This window comes from Vombatus ursinus, unplaced genomic scaffold, assembly GCF_900497805.2.
Source record: "Vombatus ursinus unplaced genomic scaffold, bare-nosed wombat genome assembly UNPS02014942.1, whole genome shotgun sequence".
NCBI classification, from domain to species: domain Eukaryota; kingdom Metazoa; phylum Chordata; class Mammalia; order Diprotodontia; family Vombatidae; genus Vombatus; species Vombatus ursinus.
In genome coordinates this window covers 2,423,918-2,447,714 of record NW_020954720.1, presented here as the reverse complement: position 1 = coordinate 2,447,714, position 23,797 = coordinate 2,423,918, and the positions used below count along the sequence as shown (strand labels likewise).

Sequence of the window (23,797 nt, the reverse complement as noted above, 5' to 3'; positions counted from 1 at the left end):
CACAGCTCCAGCTCACCAGGATACTGGAGCTGCTGCAAATTCTCTTGTTTTTCTTTCTCAAGCCAAAGGTGGCAAGAGAAAGAAATACAGTCTTAAGTGGCTAAAAGACAATGACTGTGACTAGAGCCCTTGGCCAATGAAGTCGGTTGTTTTTTTTCTCCCCCAAACAATGAGGAACCACTCAGCTTGAAGTCCTCTGTCAGCTGACCACTTGACACTACTTCACCCCGACAGAGGGCTTTTCTTCATACACATATATTATCAGTATACATTAATATGAAAAGAAAGTCCTTTTTCTACTTGTGTTAGACATCACAATGTTCATCTGTGAGAGTGGCAACGCTGCAGACTGCCAGAGGTGAGAAAATCACTTATTAATCACTCAGATCACAGTGTACTTTTCAAGTGAAGGACTGCAGACATTGGAATACATTATTTATGCAATTAAGAAGCTTGGAGAACAAACATAGAATTATCTATCTATCAGCAAAATTCATTATGCCTATGAAGAAGGAAGAGAATATTTTAAAATGAAATAGACTTTCCAGAGAGGTATAACCACTTAAATAACACATAACAATAATAAATAAACCTTCTAGCCAAAAACATTTAAAACAAACAGGATAAAACAGTTTTTAGTGTGAGAATTCTCAAAGCATTACGTTGGCTAAATCTGGTAAAAGATTATAAAGATGTTGGCTGGAGAATTTTAGATGTATGTATGGTTAAGATTACTGTTTTGTCCAGCACTTTTTTAAAAGCATAATATGATGTTCTTTCTCTATTTTAATGCTTTTTAACTTGAAATAAATTTTATTGATAGTACCACTTTTTTTTTTTGTAATTTGACAGTACATGGTATGTTTTAGACTAGATTTTCATTTTAACTCTATTTAAACATTTCTGATTTAAAGGTGTTCCTACAAACAACATAGTTTTGATTCTGTTTTTGATTCATTCTGTAATTTTTTATTTTATTTTATTGAATACTTTAGTGTATTGCTTTTCAGTGTTAAAAGTCTTAATGTTTGTCTTATCTTTTATTCTCCTGAAAAGGAATACATGCTTTCTTGTTTTTATTATTAATTATTATTCATTATTAATTCAGGTTAAACAGGATATCTCTAAATAAAGTCCCTCCATCTTATGTTATCTATTAAGGAGATTACTTTAACTTGGATTTTCTCTTTTTAAATATAGGGCCTTTGCTTTAGGAATCTCCTAGTTAAACACCTTATGACCTTTTCCCCAGACATTTTTAATATTTTCCTTATCGGTCTCATTGCCTCTCATCTCCTCTCCTTTGCCCATCTTTCACATTGCTGCAAAAATAATCTTGGCACAGATCTCACCATGTTACTTCTCTGTTCAAAAAGCTTAGGTAGCTTTTGCTATTGCCTCTAGGATAAAATACAAACTCCTTAACCTACTATTTAAACTCTTCCATACTCTTGACTCCAACCAACCATTTAAACTTTATTTCTTATTACTTTTCATTTTATTACATACCACCCAAACCTGAATTGAGCTCTTATCTAAATTTAGCATTCCCTAAACTTAACATTGTCACATCTGATTTTACCCATACTATGTCTCATGCCTAGAAAACACTCCTTCCTTGTCTTTAATTTTCAGAATCCCTATCTTCCTTTTGAAAGTTGCAGATTAGGTGATATTTCATCCATTCAGCAGTCCCTTTTCCTCCCAGCTTTCTCTCTAATTGATTTTTTATAGAATACTTTTTATGTATATACCTCCTTTGAGTCCTACTTTGTTTTATACTGTTTGAATGTCTTATTCTCCCTCTCCTACTTCCTTTCACTAAGAGGTAAGCTTCTTGGAAGGGTGTGTCTGTTTTGTTTTTGTCTTTGCTACTCCAGGACTTAGCATAGTAGCTACTTTGCAAGTAGCAGGCACTTAACAAATGCATATTAGAACTGAATCAGACACAGAATTTCTATAACTATTCATGATTTCTACACTTTTCACATATTTACTTTGGCTTTTTACCCTTAAAATGCATTTACTTCTGAGCTATATTCTGTCTGTATGGTATGTACATTTTGTGACTACTCAGCACATATAAATATATCATAGAAAATTGGGAGAAGTCTATAATTCTTTGATTTACAGTTTGGTTTACAATTTAAAATATTTAAAAAAATGTTTTTCAATATTAATAGATGCTAGTTGCCTCAGTATCATTAGGAAAATGTATTCTTTCGTTTTTTATCTTTCTTCTATTTGATATCTGTCATTGGGCAAGATAGTATGGTTAAGTGGCAAGAACATTGGCTCTGGAGTCAGAGGACCTGGGTTCAAATCTTTCCTGTAATGTTTACTATTTTCATGACCTTGGACAAGTCAGACCATTCCATAGGTTCACCTTACATTGGAATCAATCAAATCCTTTGGAATATAGAAGTAAACTAGAGTCCCTGGAGGGCTACACTGAACTAGAACAAATCAAAAGACTTGCTTGGTGTGCTCTTGGACTTTTGGGGCTAATATAAAAATATATACATTTCACCAAACCATTTGGCCTACTGCCTGATTTCCCATCCTAAACTTTTATTATTCCTAAGGCCAATAATTTATGTAATACCTTACAAAATTATATTATTCTAAAGTGCTAATTAAAATAATGATTTATCATGTTAAATTCTGTTAAATTTCATAATGTTTTTTGAATAGGATTAACTACTGAAATATACTTCTTGTTGAATTTATAGGAAAATTCTTTAAGTGTTACCAACTAGTTTTTTATTCTTAAACATAAAACTCAGTAGTTTTGAATGGGATGAGGGCCAATCTGAATTAGTTGGAAGTTTGAATTGTAGAATATATCCAAAATAGTATTTTATTAATTTTTCAAGTATATATAGTAACATAATTAGGCTAGAAAATTATTTTCAAGTAAAGATCCCTGGGGTCTACTTTTATGAAGATTAAAATAATTGGTAATCATGTAAATGTGGGCTTCTAAAGTGTTTTAAATTAGTTTACTTAAATATATAGGTTAAATAATTTACAATCTTTTTTTATATTACTACTTAGCAATAATGTGGAATAATGTAGAAGTAAGCATCCACTTATCTTTGATTGGATTATTAGCAATTTCAAATTTGTAAGTTCTGAATTAATGGCATTTTGTTGTATTGTAGAAAAGGTCCTGATTTTGTATGTTTGAAGTAGTTTCAGAAAGTATCAACCCTCCTAACTGATTATTAAAGGGGGTTCAACCATTTTGAAATTCTCTTGTTCAGAGTGTTCAAAGTAAATTATTTCACTAACAATTAGAGCTTCCTCAATATTGTCTGACTCAGTAGGTAGCGAATTTTCTGTCACTAAAGGATTTAAGTAGAGGCTGCAGATCCTTGGAGATGATCAGTGAGTGCTATAATGAAGAATAACAGAAGTTTAGGATGGGAAGTCATCCTAACATATTTGTAACATATTCTCAAAGAGTTGTTTATGGTACTAAAAGGTGAAAAGACTTGCCAATTGTCATAAACATAGCGTGTGTTAAGGGTAGGACGTGAAGCCAAGTGTTCTTGAATTCAAAGCTAGCCTTGTATCCACAGTGTCATGGTGACTCATGAATTGTTACTGGGAAATAGAGTTCCTATTTCCAAGGCACTATTAACATTTTATTGCTTAAAAAAAAGAAAAGAAAATGGAGTATGAAACAAATTGATAAATTTCTTTTATATAGTTAGGAGAAAAGAAATAAAAAAGTGAAGTATCTTAATTATCTGATATTTCAGTTTGATTTGGCATGAACTGTAAAATGCCAATAAACCAAAGCAGTGTGTTCGGTTTCTTGTAATATATATGTTTAAGAAGAAAATACATTACATAAAGTAAATACCGTACAACATCATATACATATAAGTATATACATACATAGACACATGTGTATATATACATATACATGCACACACACACACACACACACACACACACACACACACACACACCTGGGCAGCTAGGCAGCACAGTGAATAGAGCACTGGGTCTGGAGTCAGGAAGACCTGAGTTCAAATCTGACCTTAGACAGTTCATAGCTGTGTTATCTGGGACAAGTCACTTAACTGTTTGCCTCAGTTTCCTCATCTGTAAAATGAGCTGGAAGAGGAAATGTCAAACCACTCAAATATCTTTGCCAAGAAAATTCCAAATGAGGTCATGAAGAGTCAAGTACAACTGAAAAGCTATTGAACAACATATTGTTATTAAATTCTTTCCATGAATTTGATGTGTAAATCTTGTGTGATTCAGAATGGAGTATTATGTCTCATTGATTCTTTCTAATTCCTTGGATCATTTTTTCTTTGACTTGGAAGTTCTGGAGTTTGGCAGTAAAATTTCTGGGTGTATTAATTTTTTCATCTTTTCATTTTGCTCTTTGGTGCATTTTCTAACTGTTCTTGAGATAATTTTAGAGGAAACTGAGTTTAACTTGGAGCATCCCCTTCACCATCTTTACTGCCCTGTGATAGAATTTAGTAAGGGATTCTTCAAAAACTTTTATGAACACATTGGGTGAACTTCAACTCCTAGGGAACCTTACTTATCAGAATGCCCAATCATCCTGGATTATTGAAATGTTATTGTTAATTGATATATGTATATGTGTAAGTTAGAATGACAACCTAGAATAGGAGTAGGCTGGAATTAAAGTAGTGGTACAAAGAATTTATACAGTGTTTCTGAAATACCGAATCATATCAGTTCCATGTCACAAGCCACCTACTTGACATTTCAAACTGAATGACCAATAAGCATCTCAAACTCAACATGTCATGTACACTACTCTTCCAAACTTCTTTATTTCTGTCAAGAACACCACTAGCCTTCCAGTCACCCAGCTTTGCAATGCTGTCATCTATCCTTGATTTCTCATTTTACCACATTGGTTGCCAAATTTTGTTGTTTCTACCTCTGTGACATCTCTCAGATATATCCTCTTCTTTTTACTCATATAACCACCATCCTAATTTATTGCATCTCTTGTCTTGTGTATGATGAATAGATAGAATAATTCTCCTTAAAGAAAAACTATTGAAAATTATTAATGTAAACCAGGTCATATTCATTTTTCATTGAGGGAGTGGTTTTCCCTTAATTTATGTTTCCTACCTGAAAGTTGTGTTATCAGCTTTTCTTAAAGAAGATCATGAAGCTAGAGAGGTGTGTGTGTGTGTGTGTGTGTGTGTGTGTGTGTGTGTTTGTGTGTAAATAACTTTAGTATCTTGGGCACAAAAAAAACCTCATTAGACTATAGCTGAAAAGCTTAATTTGTAGAATTGAACTTTGAAACATTTGTGTTTCTAGATGGAAAATGGGGAAAAACTCTTATTTTATATTTTGTCCTTTAGCTTAAAAAAGAAATAAATTGTTATCTATTGGAGCCTGGAGTTTGTACTTCTATAACTACTCTTTGCCAAATTCACACTTATTTTATTTGAGAAGTATTTTTTTTTCTTTTACACTTGGCATATACATGATTCTATTCTAGTCAGTTAGCTTTGTGTGGTAAAACCATCATATGAACAGATGACCATTTGTGTATCCTTGTTTGACTTTGTTAAGTTAATTTTAGATTTAAACTTGATCAACAGAGGAATTGTGAATGGAATTTTCCAGATTTTACAGCACTGAAGCCCTTTGCTAATCACTTTTCAGTATTTGAGGGAATACACAGATATTCATTTGCTTTCACAAAATACCTTGAACATAAAAGTAACATTTCATTCTTATTTGGTGTCACAATTTACTATTCCTGTAATTTACTACCTGTAAGTTGAATTTATGGTTAAATTATAAATCCTAAGGCACCACAATGAGATTTATCTGAACCTTGATTTACTCTTTGTTACTGCTTTTCTTCATTTTCACTTTCACAGTCTTAGAGCATGTTCTCGTATATCCCCGTAGCAAGTAATTCCTTATTGCTACTTTATTCTGCTCTTCCCCAATATCTACAATGTCACTTTTAATCTTTAGCATTTATTATTATTTAGCATTTATTAAGTGTCAAATATTTGCCAGGTACTATGCTAAGTGCTAAAGATACAAAGAAAGCTTAAAAGACCCCATAACTTCCTAATTCCAAGATACAAAAAAAGAAATTTATCTACCTACCTATTTGTCATGCTAAATTTAGTATATTCTCAAAGGGAGCTTAAGGATATTTTAGCTGAGACTTGAAGGAAGCCAAGGAAGCTAGGAGGCAGACATGAAGAGGGAGAGAGTTCTAGGCATGGAGGACAACCAGTGAAAATACTTGGGAGTGAGGAGATGGAGGGTCATGTTTGGAGAATAGTAAGGAGGCTAGTGTCAGTGGACTGCAGAGTATGTGGAGTGGAGTAAGGTATAAGAAGACTGGAAAGTCAGGAAAGGTTATGGAGAACTTTAAAAGTCTTAGGATTTTATATTAGATCCTTGTCCAGTCACTGGAGTTTATTGACTAGGGGGTTATTACTTCACTATATCTTATGTCACATTGACTTCAAGGACAGAATCTTTATCTTATCTCTCTTCCTATTTTCATAGTACATTGTAAAAATAAAATAAATTCGGGGCAGTTAGGTGGTACAGAGGATAGAACACTGGCCCTGAAGTCAGGAGGAGCTGAGTTCAAATCCAGTCTCAGACCAGATACTTAACACTTAATATATGTGTGACCCTGGGCAAGCCACTTAACCCCAATTGCCTTGCAAAAAAAAATAAAATAAATTCAATAATAGTTCAAGTCAGGAGTTTGCTAACCTGTTATGAGTAATCCCTGAGATACATAAGAACTGGCTGCTATACAAGTCATTGAAGGCACTCCAGGGAGAACCTACAGACTTCACCCATGCAGGAAGCTTGCTTTAGACCCTTTGGTCAGGGATTCCATCAACAGAAATCATAGGAGTACAACTACCACTGCCATAGGGATCCAGGGATACCTCTTTCTACTACTAGCATTGTAGATGTTATCTGATAGTGCTTCACAAAGTGAACTTCAATAGTAATTACACATTATTCATTTATGTCTCAACTGGGACTTAGAATCTAACTTCTTAATGAAACAATATTTTAAATTCTGTTTAGATACTAAAGTTTCTTCATGGGATACTCCCCAGTTCTAGTTTTCCTAGTTTTGATGAATGATTTCATGTTTACTCTATAACAGTGGTTCTTAACCTTTTTTTGTATGTGTGTCACAGGCCCCTTGGGTATCTGGTGAAACCTTTGGACCCCTTTCAGAATAATTTTTTAAATAATTGAAGAAAATGCTAATTTCAGTTAGAAGTTAGTGAGAATAAAGATGTTTCTTTTTTCCTATGCAAGTTCATAGATCTTCTGAAATAATAATGATGTTGATAATACTACTAATATTTATATAGCACCTACTATATATGTATATATACATGCATACATTTGTATATTAATGCTATATAGCTATATAAATGTTAAGTAGCTATCATTTAAATATCACCAGTGCTATATGCCAGGAACTGTGCTAAGTGCTTTATATACATTAACTCATTTGGTCCTTATAACAACTCTAGGAGGTAAGGGCTATTATTATCCCCATTTTATAGTTGAGGAAACTGAGGCAGACAGAAGTTAAGTGAATTGCCCAGAGTCACACAGCTAAGTATCTGAGGCCAGATTTAAATTCAGGTCTGCAAAAAGGACGCCAAAACTGACCAACATATATAGACAAAGTCTGATGTTGTAGGTGTTGTTCTACACCCACCAATATTTGTCTTCTTTAGATCCAAGGTTAGTCATTTTAATTTTACAGCATTCAGTTTTTTTTTTTAAATTCTTTCTCTTGAGTTATTATAATCACTGTCTTTATTTTCCTCCTAGTTCTGCACACATCACTTAAGTTTATATGTCTTTATATCCTTCTCTGTATTCATCATATTCATTTTCTTACAGCATATTACTTTTATACTGCATTTATATACCATGATTTGTTTCAGCCATTCCCTAACACAGGGGTATTGACTTTGTTTTTTCATTTTTGCTATCACAAAAGGAGCTGCTGTAAATATTTTGGTGTATGCTGGGCCTTTATTTTTGTCATTGACCTCCTGCTTAGTAGTGGAATCTCTGAGACTAAAGGTCTAATGTTTTAGTTGATATTTTGCACAATTCCGAATTGTTTTCGAGGATGAGCTTTACAGTTCCATCAGCAATGCATTAGTGTGACCATCTTTCCACAACTCCAGTATTGTCTATTCCCATCTTTTAGTATTTTTGACATTTTCTGCTGTGTGAGGTTAAACTTTAGGGTTTTTTGATTTGCATTTCTTTTATTAGTGATTTGAATCATTCTCTCACATCCTTGTTTACAGTGGGCTGTGGGCATCTTGTGATCATAAGAACTTGACAGTGAAACAATGCAGGTTGAAAAGAAGAGAAGGGAATAAGCATTATTTTAGCACTTACTTTGTGTCAGGCACTGTGCTAAGTACTTTACAAGTTTTTTCTCATTTATCTCATTATCGTTCAGATAGGTTCTATTATTATCCCCACATTATAGTTGAGGAAACTGAGGCAACCAGAGCTTAAGTGGCCTGCCCATGGTCACATAGCTAGTAAGTGACTGAGGCTGGATTTGAACTCAGATCTTCCTGACTTCAGGCCCACTGTGCTACCAGCTACTTCAGCTAGGCTCAGAAGGGAGAAAAAAGTCCATGGCTTCCTTCAGTGGGAGTCGATGTTGCTGGTCTCTCTTTCTTCTTGCTGCCAGTTAATGCGCTGGGGCATGGGAGGGAAAGATATAAGATGGAGCCTAAATCTAATTCCTACTAGACTATTTAATAGTTTTCCCAGCAATTCTTGTCAAATAGGGAGTTGTTTCCTAGGTAATTTCTGTTTGGGGGTTTATTGAACTGAGTTATTGAGTTTGACTATTTCTTATTCTTTGTATAGGCTGTGTGCTGATCAGTTCTTTTAGGATAGGGGTAAAAGACTGGAGCTATAATTTTCTTGTTGTGTATAGAGAACTCTATGGGCAAGGAAATACCCTTTACCAATCCAGGTCAGTATTTTCTTGGCAACTTACAGTTTTACAGAGTTGTCCAGAGCCTTGAAAGGTTAAGCGACTTATCCAGAGTCACAGATGTAGTAAGTGTCAGAAATGAGACTTGAACCCTGGTCTTCTTGAATTCAAGGCTAGCTCTTTAAACATTACATCCTACTGCTTTTTAGCCAGTACCAAATAATTTTGATGAATATTGCTTTATAATAGAATTTGAGGTCTAGAAGTGCTATACTTCATACTTCTTTCAGTATGTTTGGTTTTCAAAGCCCTTCATAACCTAGCTTCCTCCCACCCTTCCAGTCTTCTTACACCTTACTCCCCAGCATATATTTTTTGATTCAGTGACACTAGCTTCCTAGTAGTTCCATAAACAAGACACTTTATCTCTGAGCTCTGGGCACACTCTCTGACTGGTCCCCATGCCAGGAATGGTCTTCTTCCACTCCAACTTCTGATCTCCCTAGCTTCCTTTAAGTCCCAACTAAAATCCCATCTTCTCCAGGAAGCCTTTCCCAACTACTCTTAATTCCAGTGCCTTCCCTCTGTTGATTATTTCCTATTTATTCTGTATAAATCTTGCTTTGTATATATTTTCATGTCATCTTCCCCATTAGATTGAGGGTAGGGACTGTCTTTTGCCTCTTTTTGTATTTCCAGTTCTTAGCACAGTGTCTGTTACATTGTATATACGTAATAAATGTTTATTGATTGATTGATTTCTGTTTGATATTCTACATATTTTGTTCCTCCAAATGAATTTCATTATTTTTTTGTCTTGTTCTGCAAAGCAGTCCTTTGTTAGTTGGTGTCATAGTATTAAATCTGTTGATTAACTTTGGTAGTATTGTCTTTTTTAAGCACAGGACTCATGTACTCTCAGTATACCCTAACAGCACCTAGGACAGTGCTGGTAGAGACAGAATAAGTACTTGATGATTGATGGATTGAAGTAAATTGGTATAGTTAAAGCGAACACTTTTAAGTGTCTGCTATATACAAGACACTTGACAATATAAATGTGACAATGACATGGTTCTGTCAACAAAAAGTACTGTCTTGGAGAAGAAACTAGATGTAACTAATACAAGTTACCTGCATAGGAGAAATTCAAAGTTCTGTGAATCGAGAAGGGAAGAGAGTTCAAAAATGAGGAATCTTTAACAATTGATGTCATCTTTGCTAAATGGAGTGTTTGTGATTATCAGAAGTTATTTAACTATTTATAATTCTGTTCCAAAAGATGTTTTTATATGTTGATTGGTTTTTACAGAATTTATCCTATTTTGATGGAAAATAGTTTCTGGACCCAGAAAGTATTGTGTCTTTTATTCAAAATATGCAGATGGTAATAAAACATAAAATTTCATATAGTTTCTACAAAATGAGAAAAAAATTATCACACACTAGATGAAAACATTTGGTCACACATTTGTTCTGCTGGCTCATCAATTAGTTCAACATTTCCCAGGCTAGTTCCACATAATGACAATGGGGGAATACTGTGGAAAAAAAAATAAATAAAGTTAGTGGTATTATCTGACTCTTCCAGTATGAAGAACACCTAAAATCACAAGCTTTGGCATATTAATGTATAAAGTTAAGTACATATCAAAAATATGTTAAGTGAATAATTTTTCAGTTTAAAAGTAGCACTAAGTTATTCTAGTTTTAACATTCTTAATCTCCTTTATCTTGGGGTTATCTCATGGCAATGTATTTTGAACCCAAAAGCTGTTCTTTGATGAAAATACTTTGGTAAATATACCAGTTTATTAACTTATGAATAACTAACTTAAGTTTGTATATAGGACAACACTCAGATTACCTCCATTTCAGACCCTCTGCTTGCAAGGCTGGATACCAAAAAGTTCATTTTATCTTATGTGTGATTTTGGCCCAGATAGATTTCATTCCTACATAGTGGTCATTTCTAGCATATGAAGAGTTAACCTGTATCGTGCATGAGGTAAACCAAGAAAAGGGATTTAGGTTGAAACTAAATCTTTAAAGCCAAAGCATATTTCAGGGGAAAACCATAATCTAGTCTAAGTCGACTTTATTGGAGGGTTGTATTTAGAAAAGAAATGTAAAAGCATGTATGTAGAGATGAAATGGTACCTCCCCAATTCCCCAAAACGTAGATGGGAATTTCTCAATGTTTTTGAATTAATTCTAAGTTTAAATCATATGTTAATAATTTTATTTATGTTTTGAAGTACTTGGGATTTGGCAGAATTCTGTTTTTGAAACTATCAGGTGTCATTTATTCCTCATTTTTTTTCCTTTCTTTCACTTCCCTATACTCTTTCTAGCTAACTTTCAAGTTTGATCTTCCTATGTTTAATAAATTTTATTTAAATAGTTTTGAGTACATTAATTTAGGCCTCACCAATTCAGAATTTCTGATAGTTCCATCAGAGATGGGCCTTAGTTTTACAACTTTGTATTATTCATGAAGAAAGAGTTTATTAAGTAAATAGTGTAAGCAAAATATTATGTCATGTGTGACCTACTTAAGAGAGCAACCATTGCTCCACTGATAATGGTTAATGTGGTGATTGCAAAAGATTCTCATCCATACAACAAAGTAAATTTGGAAAACTCTCTCCTTGGCAACTCTGTTTTCTGTTTCAATTATGCTATTATCTGTTTTTGAAAAGTAAAATGATAGGGCAGTTAGGTGGTGCAGTGGATAGAGCACCAGCTCTGGAATCAGGAGGACCTGAGTTCAAATCTCACCTCAGACACTTGACACTTACTAGCTGTGTGACGCTGGGCAAGTCACTTAACCCCATTGCCTAGCCCCCCCCCAAAAAAGTAAAATGATGGGTTTAAGACTTGTAGTGTTTACTTATGTGGATATATGATTTTATGAGTTCTTGAATTGAAATCTTTCTGGATTTTTCTTTTTTTTTGGTGTAATTTTCCCAGAAAACTTTTCGTGAATGCTCATGAATATAAATTAAGATTATTTTATTAATGTTGAATGTTCTGATAAATGTGTTAATTTGGTTTGACTTAAGAGGGATGATTTTTCTTTCCTGTAGTGGCATTTATTTTCAACTGGATTGGATTTTGTTTATCCTTCTGTATAACTAATACCATTGCTGGAAGGTATGGTGCCATCTGTGGATTTGGCCTTTCATTGATCAAATGGATCCTCATTGTTCGGGTAAGTTTCTTTATGGAAAATATGTTTAGTAAAAATGGGGAAATGATTCAGTGTTTGATCGTTTTATCAATATATGAAGTACTTATTTTGGCATTATCCTTGATCTTTCTAAGTTCATATCATAGGATCACTAAGATATAGGCAGTTTTGTAGTTTGGTGAAATAAAAGCATAAAACTTTAGAGTTAGGACTAAGGTCATCCATTATTACATTATTGCAAAATACTACTGCATTCCACTGTTTTGTTTTTTAAAAAAAATTTGGGTTTTTTCTTTCTTTCTTAATTTTTGATATTTTTTTGTTTCCAGGTGGTTTAACGTAGTGAAAATAGTACTGGACTTGTAGTCAGTCCTGGATTTGAGTCTTGTCTCATCCTTGGGCCAAGTAAATTAAGCTCACTCTTTGAGCCTTAGTTTTCTAATCTACAAAATGGTGATCGGATATTTGTGTTAGTCACTTCTTAGGGATGTTTGTTGTGAGGATAAAATGATAGAGTGTATTGTAAAATGTATTTTTAAAAAATTTGTAAACCATGAAATGATATATACATGACAACTATTTTCCTCATATAGTTAAGATGAAAGTGTTTTGTTAACTACAAAGAGTTATGTAAATATGATTTGTTATTTAAACTTTCTTTGAACTAAAAGCTTCAAAGATTGAGAATAAAAAACTACTTTGGAAGTTTTATAAAACTGAACATTTTACTTTGCAGCATGAGCTTTCATAAAATGTTATGTAAGTTCCTTCAAATCCTGTAACTAAATGATATAATTTAAAGATGAAGATGAACTTTTTTTGGGAAATAAAAAATCAATTCTCATCATTTGGTTCAAGAAAGCCATTAAGGAAGATTTTAAAAAAATCTTTTGCTCTACAGAGTAATTATTAGTCTTTCTCACACCTCCTAATTTCTTAGTGATGATATGTTTTTGCCAGTTAGTAGCATTGACCTTTAAACATAGAGTAAATTTCTGTGACCTTTGTTAACATTTTTCTGGAATCTAAATTTTCTTAACCATGGCTGTATTAATGACTATGACTAGTTAGTTTCATATATAAGAAACAGATTGTTGTGAAGATGATGTATTTAAATTTAAATTAAAAAAAATCTGTTAATCCCCTAATAACCTCATATAGCTCAGCACTTTAACTTTATTGTTGCATAGTGTTGCCTATCTGTCTTCTACATTTTTTGAGATTAAAAGGTAATGGTTTTTTTTTCTTAAGAGGGCAGCATTTTTTTGGGTGGATTCTGACTCTGTTCTGAATCTCTTTTCTTGTGGCATCTCTCACTAATTAACATTTAATGACCTAAATGTGCTACATTTTTCTTTTCTTTTTCTTTTTTAGGTATTTTCCTTTAACTTTCTATAGCTTCAAAAACATTTGGATATTATGAGTTGTCAATTGCCTGGGGTCTGTTGTTAAAAAATTTCTCTCCCTTAACACAAACAGTATACCTATCTATAAGCATACTTAGAAGGAGAAACATGGTTAAAAAACACTTCCTTTTATTTTGGAAAGAAAGCACAGGAAAATATGGGATTTCTAAATTTTTCTCAGCACGCTTCAAAAATCTGCTATTTCTTAGAAATTTGGATTGAGATCAGCTTTTCTTTAAAGTACTAACCTAGAAACTTGGAGCTAAAATGCCTTATTTATCAATTGGATAACTCCTTAATATTTTAGAGATCTTTAACAATGTAGTCACAGATTATGTCCCCATTTTTAATGGGTATTCCTTCCCAATGGTGATGTCTTTTGTAGTTAGTTAACATATTCAGTATTTCTAAAATTGTATTTTTAAGATTTTATGAAAATAGCACTAAACAATTAGAAATAATTGCTTGTAAAGTTGTAGACAGATTCTTCTAACTAGTTTCAGATTGAAGTGGAGAACTTATTTCTGTTCTGGATATAAGACTTTTTAATTGAACATAATTTATTTTGGAGTCCAGTGGGAATATATTGAATATAAAAAATACTTCTAGAGTAGCTTGTCATTAATCACATCTTAAAGCAATAGTACCAAAAAAAGTATGAAGTGTTAGAAAGAGGAATACAAAGTAAGTATCTAAAATAAGATCTGTAGACATTTGATTAGATTAGATTTTTTTTTTTTGAACCAGTGAAGCATGTAGTCTGGAGTCTGGTCAAGGAAAAGATACCTGTCTCCAATAGCATCACACCCTGCCCTCCAGCTGCCTGTTCATATTCCCACATCACAGAGAATATAAAACTGTCTACCATGGTCACTAACAGGAACAGTTGAAATGCCACTTCAAGGTTCATTTAGCTGCGCTCAGCTCACTGCTGGGAACTGAATGCTGGAGCATCTAGTTTGAAAATGAAAAGACTTTAATGAGTTGGGGGTCTTTATGTGACTAGTATTCTCGGCAGCGATTAACAGTAGGGGGTGTACAGAAGGTCAAAAGCTCTTCTTTTGAGGGGTCACCAGAACATCCCCATCTGATAAGATTAAACTAATGTGGCTTTTGGTGTTAATATCTAAAGCAGCGGGTTGCTGTAGTGTTTGGAATGGTAGTATGGCTGTGAGAGAACTGACACTGACTCTTTAATGGAAAAAATGTTTGATTCAGATATAGCATTTTCTTACTCTATTGTAAACATATCTAAATTGCTTTTATTTTCTAAAACACTAAAAAATTAGGCTTCCATTGAATAAAAGATAATTTTCAAGTTCCTATAGCTTGTGCGTATGTGCGTGTGTGTGTGTGGGGGGATGTATATGTATATAAAATCTTTAAGTCATTTTTTTCCTATCTCTATTTTCCCTTCTTTGTTTTATGTATTAAATAAAGATTATTTGAGTGTGTAGAAAGACTTTCCCCACAATGTTTTCCTCTTTGCAATTATCTTATTTTGATATTCAAGTATGACTTAATTCTATTTATGTTCTTTTCATAGTTTTCTGATTTTTTTACTGGATATGTCAATGGACAATACTGGCTTTGGTGGATATTTCTTGTCCTTGGTAAGTTTATTCTTAAGTCATTTTAATAATATTCCACTATGATTTTTGTGTAATTTTTAAAAGCATGTTAACTCAGGATATTATATTTACCCTTAGGTAAAAAGAATTACACATAATCAAAATTATTTTATATTTTCTTCCCATTAAGTACATATATCACGAGTACATAGGTTTATAACAACTCTTAAGTCTTGCATAATTCACAAATCATTACAGTAGTGTAATATTAATTTCTCTGGATTAAATCAAGAAGTTACATAATTTATGGAATCAAGCAAAAGACTGAATGATAATTTAGCACCATACAACTTAATAGAAATTCTACTACAAATTTAACCCCCAAAAGGTGCTAACATTTAACACTCTTGTCTTATATAAAAACCTTCTTTAAAGCTCTTAGAGGAAGTTAAGGGGGGGGATGGTATGACTAATTTTGGATGTTGTATCTGCCCTCTTGTTTTTGAATTATGGAAACATCCTTTTTGCCTTTGAAATGCATACTGCATTAATCATTACTCAGTCAGGCATAGGGGAAGGTTTCATGCCTGCTGATCACAGTGTTTCCGTTCAGTTGTCTTCTTAAAAAGTCTGTCTTTTCATTCATGCTAAGGAGTTTTGTGGATTTTCAATTTTTGCCTCCTTGGTTCTGTATGAGTTAAAGGACCAGATATTAAAATCAGACTTTTGAAGGGATATATTTTTACTTCTATATTTGTGGTGCACATTGTTAAAAAGAAAATAAACTTTTCTTCCTTTATCTCACATTAACTACTAGTAATTAACATCTCTAGAAATATAACAGAAAATGGTGTTGGCAGTTCAGTAGGTGGCACTCTTTGTGTACTTATTTAATCACTGGTGATAGATCTTTAGGATCAGATGAAACACAGTTTCTTGGTGGTCGATTATGTTTAGTAAAGATTGTGTGTTTAATTTTTAAAAATTATAATGGGGATATCAATATGGTGTTGTCATGCCAACTTTGCATTAATAGATTTTTCTCTACCTAAAATTTCCATGCACTTCAATAGCTAAGCAAAGGGAATATGGAAATTCTGCTAAATATTTGAGTCTAGTAAATTAATGCATTTGATTATATGTCTGCACACTGTGGGGTGTGGGAGTTAGAAAAACTTTAGGGGAACACTGATAGGGTAGAATGGAAAACACAACAGGGTAAGGAGAACAGCCTGAGTTCCAAATCAGATTTGTAATCTCTTGTGTAAATTTAGTTCTTAAAAACTTCTGTGACTTTTCACCCATGATGGAATTATCTTTCAAAGATATGAACAAAGTTTGGAATGTAGGGCAAAAAGTAGCAGCTAGTCATTGCTGCACAGTAATCATCAATGGAATGACTTTTTAGAACAAAGACTTTGGTTAGTCTTAGAGAGGGGATAAACAGAGTAGTGTCTGGAACAGAATTTTAGTGATGGGGCCAATACAAATATGGGAAGTAGATGAGATCCATGAATTTTTTCCCCTAAATTAGCCCCATTTACATTGTCATCATTTCTTTCTATTTTCATCCTGTGGTTACATCTGCATCCTTGTTTTTGCCTTAAGTGAATTGTTAATACAGTTGGACTCTGAGGTACTCTTTTTGGTTTTTGACTCACCTCTTCTCTTGAACCTTTACCCTACCGCCATATATACCTCTCTTTCACCTCCCCACCTTAATGTGGTTGAAAATTTACCTTTTATAAATGTTTACCGGAGAATTGGATGTTTAAAAATTTGAAAGGCTTAATTCTGCTAATAATGGTAATACTTTATACTTACCTAGAATCTTTCACCTGACACCTTGATCTTAAAGTGCTTTACCAGTATCATCTTATAAATCCCCAGAGTACATATTGTATATTGGGAAAGAATATTTTACAGAGAGAAAAAAATTGAGAGATGAGATATATTTAAATTCCCTTAACAAGTCATAATGGACATTTCTTAAGCACCTTACATAGCTTCTTCCTTTTTAGCTATTCATAAATTAGTCTTTTGTATACTGTTTCTAAATATCATACTTTCTAAATACTAATCATTGAATAATAATAATTTAAATGTGTAATTAAATGTGTAATTATACATGTATATGTATATAGTAAGAACAGAGTGGTATATGTTATTAGATAAACTTACTGATCATCATCAAATAGCATTGTTTAGCAGCAACATACCTTGACTATGTCTCTATCCTGAATATGCTGAACAAGAATACTTCATTTTATTCCATAGATATATTCTTGAAAAAATGTTTGTGAATTGGAATCTTCTTAATAGAATAATTTAGCTATTGAAGGAATTTTGTGGCAACCCCCCTTTAAAAGCAAATAATCTTAAATTTGCCTTTTGTGCAAATCTGGATTTTTTTTTCATAAACCATGTATTTAATTCAGAGTGTGCACAAAACATTGATATTTCTTTTTTTGACTAAGCTTTTGGGACTCTTAGTAAATGAGGTAGTTAGAATGGTATACCATAATGGTATCTTACTGCATAAGTTAAACACAAAATCACTTAACACTTTTATCCTTTTGTTTTATATTATGATCTTAGAATGAGAGTAAAGTTCATTATGTATTTCTTCATAATGAAGTAAACATAATAGTAAAATTTAATTTTGAATGGATGAACTTTTGTAAATGAAGTTCTCATATTAACTCCTAGGCAACAAGATTTCAAGATATTCTTTATATTTAACATTTTTTTCTGTGTATGAAATATGTACTATGTCTTAGATGTAAATAATGTTATTTTAACTTGCAGGCCTCCTCCTTTTCTTCAGAGGATTTGTCAATTATCTCAAAGTCAGAAACATGTCTGAAAGTATGGCCGCTGCTCATAGAACAAGATTTTTCTTCTTGTATTAGCGGTAAGGAAAAGTTATCAATGAGCATATTTATTTAACTTATTTCTAGTGAACTCAATAGTAAATTTGCTGGCATTTAATGCTTTAGTTAAATGGAACAATAATTCTTTACATGTTAGATAATTACTGGACTTTTACTATCTAAATAATATAAGCTTTCATTTTTCCATTTATAACTTAGAGATTTCATAATTGTTTAACGATCATAATCATACTTTTTCATCTACTCTTTAAAGCTTGGCCACAGAAGGAGTGTGACATAATGAGAAGCACAGTTTTGAAGTCTGAAAAGCTATGACAAAATACTGAAAACAGAAGGAATGTTCATTTTACATAAAACTGTCAAATCCATACAAATAACTGGTGTAAAAACCAATCTGTGATTGGAAAATAAAATTGTCACATGCTGAACTTAAACACTTCAGATCAAAAAAGAAAAGTTAAATGGACAAAATAAAAATTATGTTGCTTACACAAAGTAAATTGTCAGTTAACATCAGGGTTTAAGGAAACTTTGAAAAAAGAGAAATAAATATAAAGAACCTCCTCTCCCCCCACACCCGCTTTACAGAGGTACTGTTCTGTTTATTTAAAGATCATAAAAGTATTTATTTCTTTTTATAGGAATAACATTTCTTTTTCCATAGAATATGGTAGTATCTTCAGATGAAGGTTATAACTTTTCTCTTTGTAGCCCCTAATAAGCCTTAAAAACATCTTCTTTATTAAAGTATGTAAAGTAGGGAAAAGAGATCATAAAGTTACCTTTATAAATAAGAATATAAATAAATACAAGCAGTTTCAGAATTACTGTAATCATTCTATCACAAATTACCTTGAAGTATGGTTTGTGTTAGTGTTATTAGCTTCTTGATGTTAGTTACCAGTTTGTCTATAAGAATATATAATTTGCTTTTAATATGTTACATTTTAGATTTTTTTTCTCCTGAAGAAAAAGATAGGCAATGAATATTTCTAAATAAAAAGCTGCAATGAGTTTTAGCTGTCAAATTTAAATTTCCCTGAATCATTTCACAGGGGTGGAGCTTGGGAAGAGGGAATGAAGGCTTAGTAAAAATGTGAAAAAAATTGCAAGGATTGGCACCAAGATTTAATTCACTAGTGTTAAGTATTAAAAATAATTGGCAAAGAAGATGGCAACATTTGAAATGATATTCAAGAGTTTTTTGCCAGTGGGATTATTCTATGTAAATTTTTGACTGTTAAAAATTATTGTATTTTTTTATGGTTAAAGCTCCCCAATTATTCTGATATTCTTTTATATGTTTTATAGTCCATAACTTTTTAAAAAATGTGATGCTGTTAAAATTAGCTCATTAATGCAATTTAATACATTTAAAGAATAATCTCTCTTTATCCTTAGACTGCATCAACCAGACATTCCTTTCCTATACCAACGTGAAATTTCCAGATGATCTGTAAGCCTCCAACCTAATAGGATAGAAGACTGCTAACAACAGAAGACCAATTAGTGAAGAAAACAAATTGAATGACAGGGTGGTTTATGCTTAAATGCCATTTCTGTTCATTCTGTTAAATATTTGTTGCCTTTGTTTTTTGCACATTTGCATAGGTTTCATTTAAAAGAAAAGAATTCAGATGAAAAAGCAATTCATATAATTGAATAGAGATAATACAGTTAGACTTGGTTAATCAGTGTTCAAATACCTGAAAGACTTGAGTGATAAACTCTCTTATAGCATGTATGTACCACTGATATGTTGATCTGAAGTTTAGTTGCATAAAAAATTAAATTTATTAGATAGGTCAGACTCTTAATTAGTTTTATGGATGATAGATTCATCTAAAGATGATTATATACATAGAAAATCCTTTGTTTTAAAGTATGCCAGAACTTGCAGTGCTATTAGAGGAATTGTCAAGTTTTGACCAAGGTATTACTTCATCCACCAAAACTCTTTCCCTCTGTAAATAACCATGCATTATTTTCTTTTCAGATTACTTTCTTAGGGATTGTGTCCACAGCTTTCCTATGCATTTAAAATGGTTTAGTTTTAATAAATATGGAATATATGTCAGTCTATAGACATATCTATAGATAGATGTAGACATTTTGGGGGTTGATGACATAGATTGTTTTGGAACAAAATTTCAGAGGGGCTAACTGTATCAAATGACTGGACAAATTTTCTTTCAAGTTTCAATGATAACTTAGGGAGAAACTTGGTTTGTAGTGTGATCTATATTGTTTGAACAACAGTTTGTTTAAGATACTAACAGCACATCTGTTTATTAAGCTAATTTTTTGAAAATTATTTTTGAATTATTTCAGTCTCATTTTGAGATAACCCTTTAAAAAAAGAGCAGTCTTAATAGTTGTAGATGTCTTTTTAGTAAGTAATAAAGACCTTTTCCTTTAGGTGTTTATTTAAGCTCAGCTAACAAATAAAGACCTGCACTATAAATAGCTTCGTGCTTCATAGTAATGGTGTAAAGTTTTGAGAAAATCATCTCTTGCATCTAAACGTGTAAAACTTATAAGAATTACCAATGGGCTTTGTGCCACACTTTGAGATTACACGCTCTCAACCATTATCAACAACTGGAATCCAGATTGCAGTCATAAGTTAATGTGTTTTCACCTTTCAAAAACATTTTTCACCAGTTTTTATTTTTTAAATTATAATTTTACTTTTTGAATGTTGAAAATGGTGGAGCCTGTGTCAAATCCTCAAAATTAACTTTAACTTTATATCTATGTGGGAAATAAAGATGGCAAATATTGATCATTTGGTTTATTATACTCTGAAGGCTACTAAAAAGTGAATAAAACTATTCAGAAAGACAGATGCTCTCTACTTTATGAAATACAATTAAGTGTGTTTAGCATCTTCTGAATTTCATTTATGCTCTTTTTTTTTCTCCATTGTCTTTATGAATGGCAAATAAAAACATATAGTTTTGTTTTGCTAATTGAGACTCCTGTTTTCGGCTTCCTCATGTTCTTTTGCTTCCATCTGCATTCCCTAAATCTTTGACAAATGAAATAGAAATTCTGGCAATTAAAATATAAATTTAATTACTAGTTAAAACAACTAATGGTTTTCCTTTTCTTCTCCATTTCTTTTAATATTCAGAATTTATTTCCTGAAGACTTGATTCCTTTGCCTATCATAAACAGTTGTGTAGAAATGTAGTTAAGATTATTCATTGCTTTTAAGCTTGATTAACTAGCTGAGCCAGAAGACAGCAATTTTATCAAAATATTGTTTTCCAATTCAGTTTTTCCTCTATTTACAATCTGTTTTCTGAATGTGGATATGTCATTTTATGCCCCAAATCAAATGTTACCTCTTTGTTTAACTCTGCAGTGTTAAATCTGTAAGAGGTTAAAATTTGCACGTTATGCAAGCCCCTTTAGTTGGTACAGTATTGTGGTAGCCTGAAATCTCATCATCAGGAACAAGAGAATCGTGACATCATTTTCAAAGACAGCAATTTCTTCCAGATATATCAAATGCTGCATACTTCCTTTGCGATTTCCTGTGAACTTGGATAGAGGAGCAACTGCCTCTGTATTTTAGGGACACCTGACTAGCTATGACTTCTGCCTTAAAGCTTGGAAACCAAAAAGCATAGTTATGTTAGAATAAAATTAGGTGAAATGATTTTGAGTGGATGTAGACTAGTACTTGGAATTTAGTTAAAATTTCCTTAAAACTTTTTCATTATTTTGGTATATATCACATATCTGCACATGACAGAGTTTTAATGTATGTATCTTATACACTATGCTTGAGCCATTTGCTGACCATCTCACTAAAAAATAGCATGGTACTGTGAAAGTGCTGTTTTTAGAACTAGGAGAATCCTGCCTCTTAACCTCAGTTCCTATGTGACCTTGGGCTAGTCACATGGTCCCTTGGGTTGCAGTTTCCTCATTTATAAAATAAGGAGGTTGGACTTGATGACCTCTATGAAACTTTCTACCCTAAATCTATTATTTTCTCCTAAATAATAAATGGTTTCATCTATCTTCTTTTTGGAATTTAAGACTTTAAATGCTTGAAATTTATTCAAGAAGTTCCATCACCATGAATGCATGGTGATGCAAAGTATTTTCAAATTCTAGCTAGTGCCCCAATTTTTATCATAAGCAATATTCGATACAATGAATTTTCAGTAATTTTAAAATGTATGGAACATTCTTTTGACGTTTCCTATATTTGATCTCTAGTATCATCCCCAAAGCTGACATTAAAAAAAAAAACCAAAAAAAAAAAAGTCCTTCTCTTTTTGGAGTATGTATATGATTCTCATTGCAGGATAAAAAAAGAAATGATTGAAACTTAATTTGGAGCCTAATGTTATTTAATAGTTACTTTATGGATCACATGTCTTAGAGAACTGTGGTAGCTAATTGTATATTAGGCTGACCTAGAATTGGAGTGAGAAAAAAAATGGATAACACAGGAGTCCTTTCATTAGTGCATTTTGTGGATGTAGGAAAGACGTTTTATTTCCATTATTTTTAAAAAAAATATTTTTGTTGATGACTTTTTTAAAAAGTCATTGTCTCATCTTACTCTCTCCTTAACAAGTAAGTATGGCCAAGTAAAATGAAACACATTTGCTGTGGCTAAATGTGCACCCTTCATTCATACTACCTGTCTGGTGAGAGATGGAAAACACGTTTCACATGCTTTTTTTCCGAATTTCATGATTGGTCACTACAGAGTTTTGAATTCTTTCAATGTTGCTTTTACATTATTTTGGTCATTCTGAAAATGGTTCTACTTATTTTGCTCTGCATCCTTCTCTTTATATAAGTACAAGCAACATGCCTTGGGGAAATATTCCATTTACAGAAAAATTCAGAGATGGAAAAGAAGGCTTTCTTTAGAAGGATTTAGATGAGAGAGAATGATTCAAAGATATATTAATAATAATTTTTTTCAATGCTTTATAATTGCAATATATTTTCATGTGTATTCTCATTTGATTCTGACAATAATCCCATCAAGTACTTGCAGATTCCATGCCCGTTTTACACATGGAAAAACTGAGAATCATTGAAGTCAAATGACCCATTGAAGTACACTTAACTAGTAAGTATTGAAGGTAGACCTGAAACCCAGGTTTTCTGACTCCAAGTCCAGTGTTCCTTTCACTATACTTAACACCCTTGAGAATGATGGGTTATGGAGAAGAGATCTACCTTTTCCTGAGGCTCTTAACACCAAGTATGTTTCAAACCATGAACTAAATGATTGCTGTACTCTGTATAATATATACAACTTTTCTGTGTCTAGGAAACCATCTTTATGTGTACCTATAGAAGTCACTGAAAATCATGAAAAATTAGGGTAGTAACTCCTAAAGGAAAAATTAAACCAAAAAGTTGCCTAGCATAAATTTAAAGTTTCCATTTAGACTCATAAAATGAGTACCTGGCATTTTATCCTGATATGTGCAGGCAGAGAAATATTGACTTTATAAATACTATTAATAGTATTCTAGATACAAAGTTATCATATAGATAGGTCTACTCTTTTACTAATGGATAAGTATGGTCTATTATTTGTAAAGGCAAAATTCAATATACAGTTTTGTTATATTTGTACTTTCTGTTTCTTTGGGACGTTTTGTGTTCTGAATTCTCAGAAAAATAGGAGTTGGGGGATGGGGACAGAGATGTTAAAGATGTATTTTGGTTCTTAACAT

At 32.4% G+C, this 23,797-nt stretch overlaps 1 protein-coding gene across 1 annotated transcript in view; it reads left to right on the top strand.

Moving 5' to 3' along the window:
• Nucleotides 1-21,046, top strand: part of NDFIP2 (Nedd4 family interacting protein 2) — a 102,563-nt gene extending 81,517 nt beyond the window's left edge. Inside the window, exons 5-8 of the mRNA XM_027844509.1 lie at nt 12,100-12,224; nt 15,156-15,222; nt 17,989-18,094; nt 19,476-21,046. Of these exons, the coding sequence (XP_027700310.1) occupies nt 12,100-12,224; nt 15,156-15,222; nt 17,989-18,092 (296 nt within the window). The 3' untranslated portion in view covers nt 18,093-18,094; nt 19,476-21,046. The remainder of the gene's footprint in view (nt 1-12,099; nt 12,225-15,155; nt 15,223-17,988; nt 18,095-19,475) is intronic.
• Nucleotides 21,047-23,797: the final 2,751 nt, after the last annotated feature.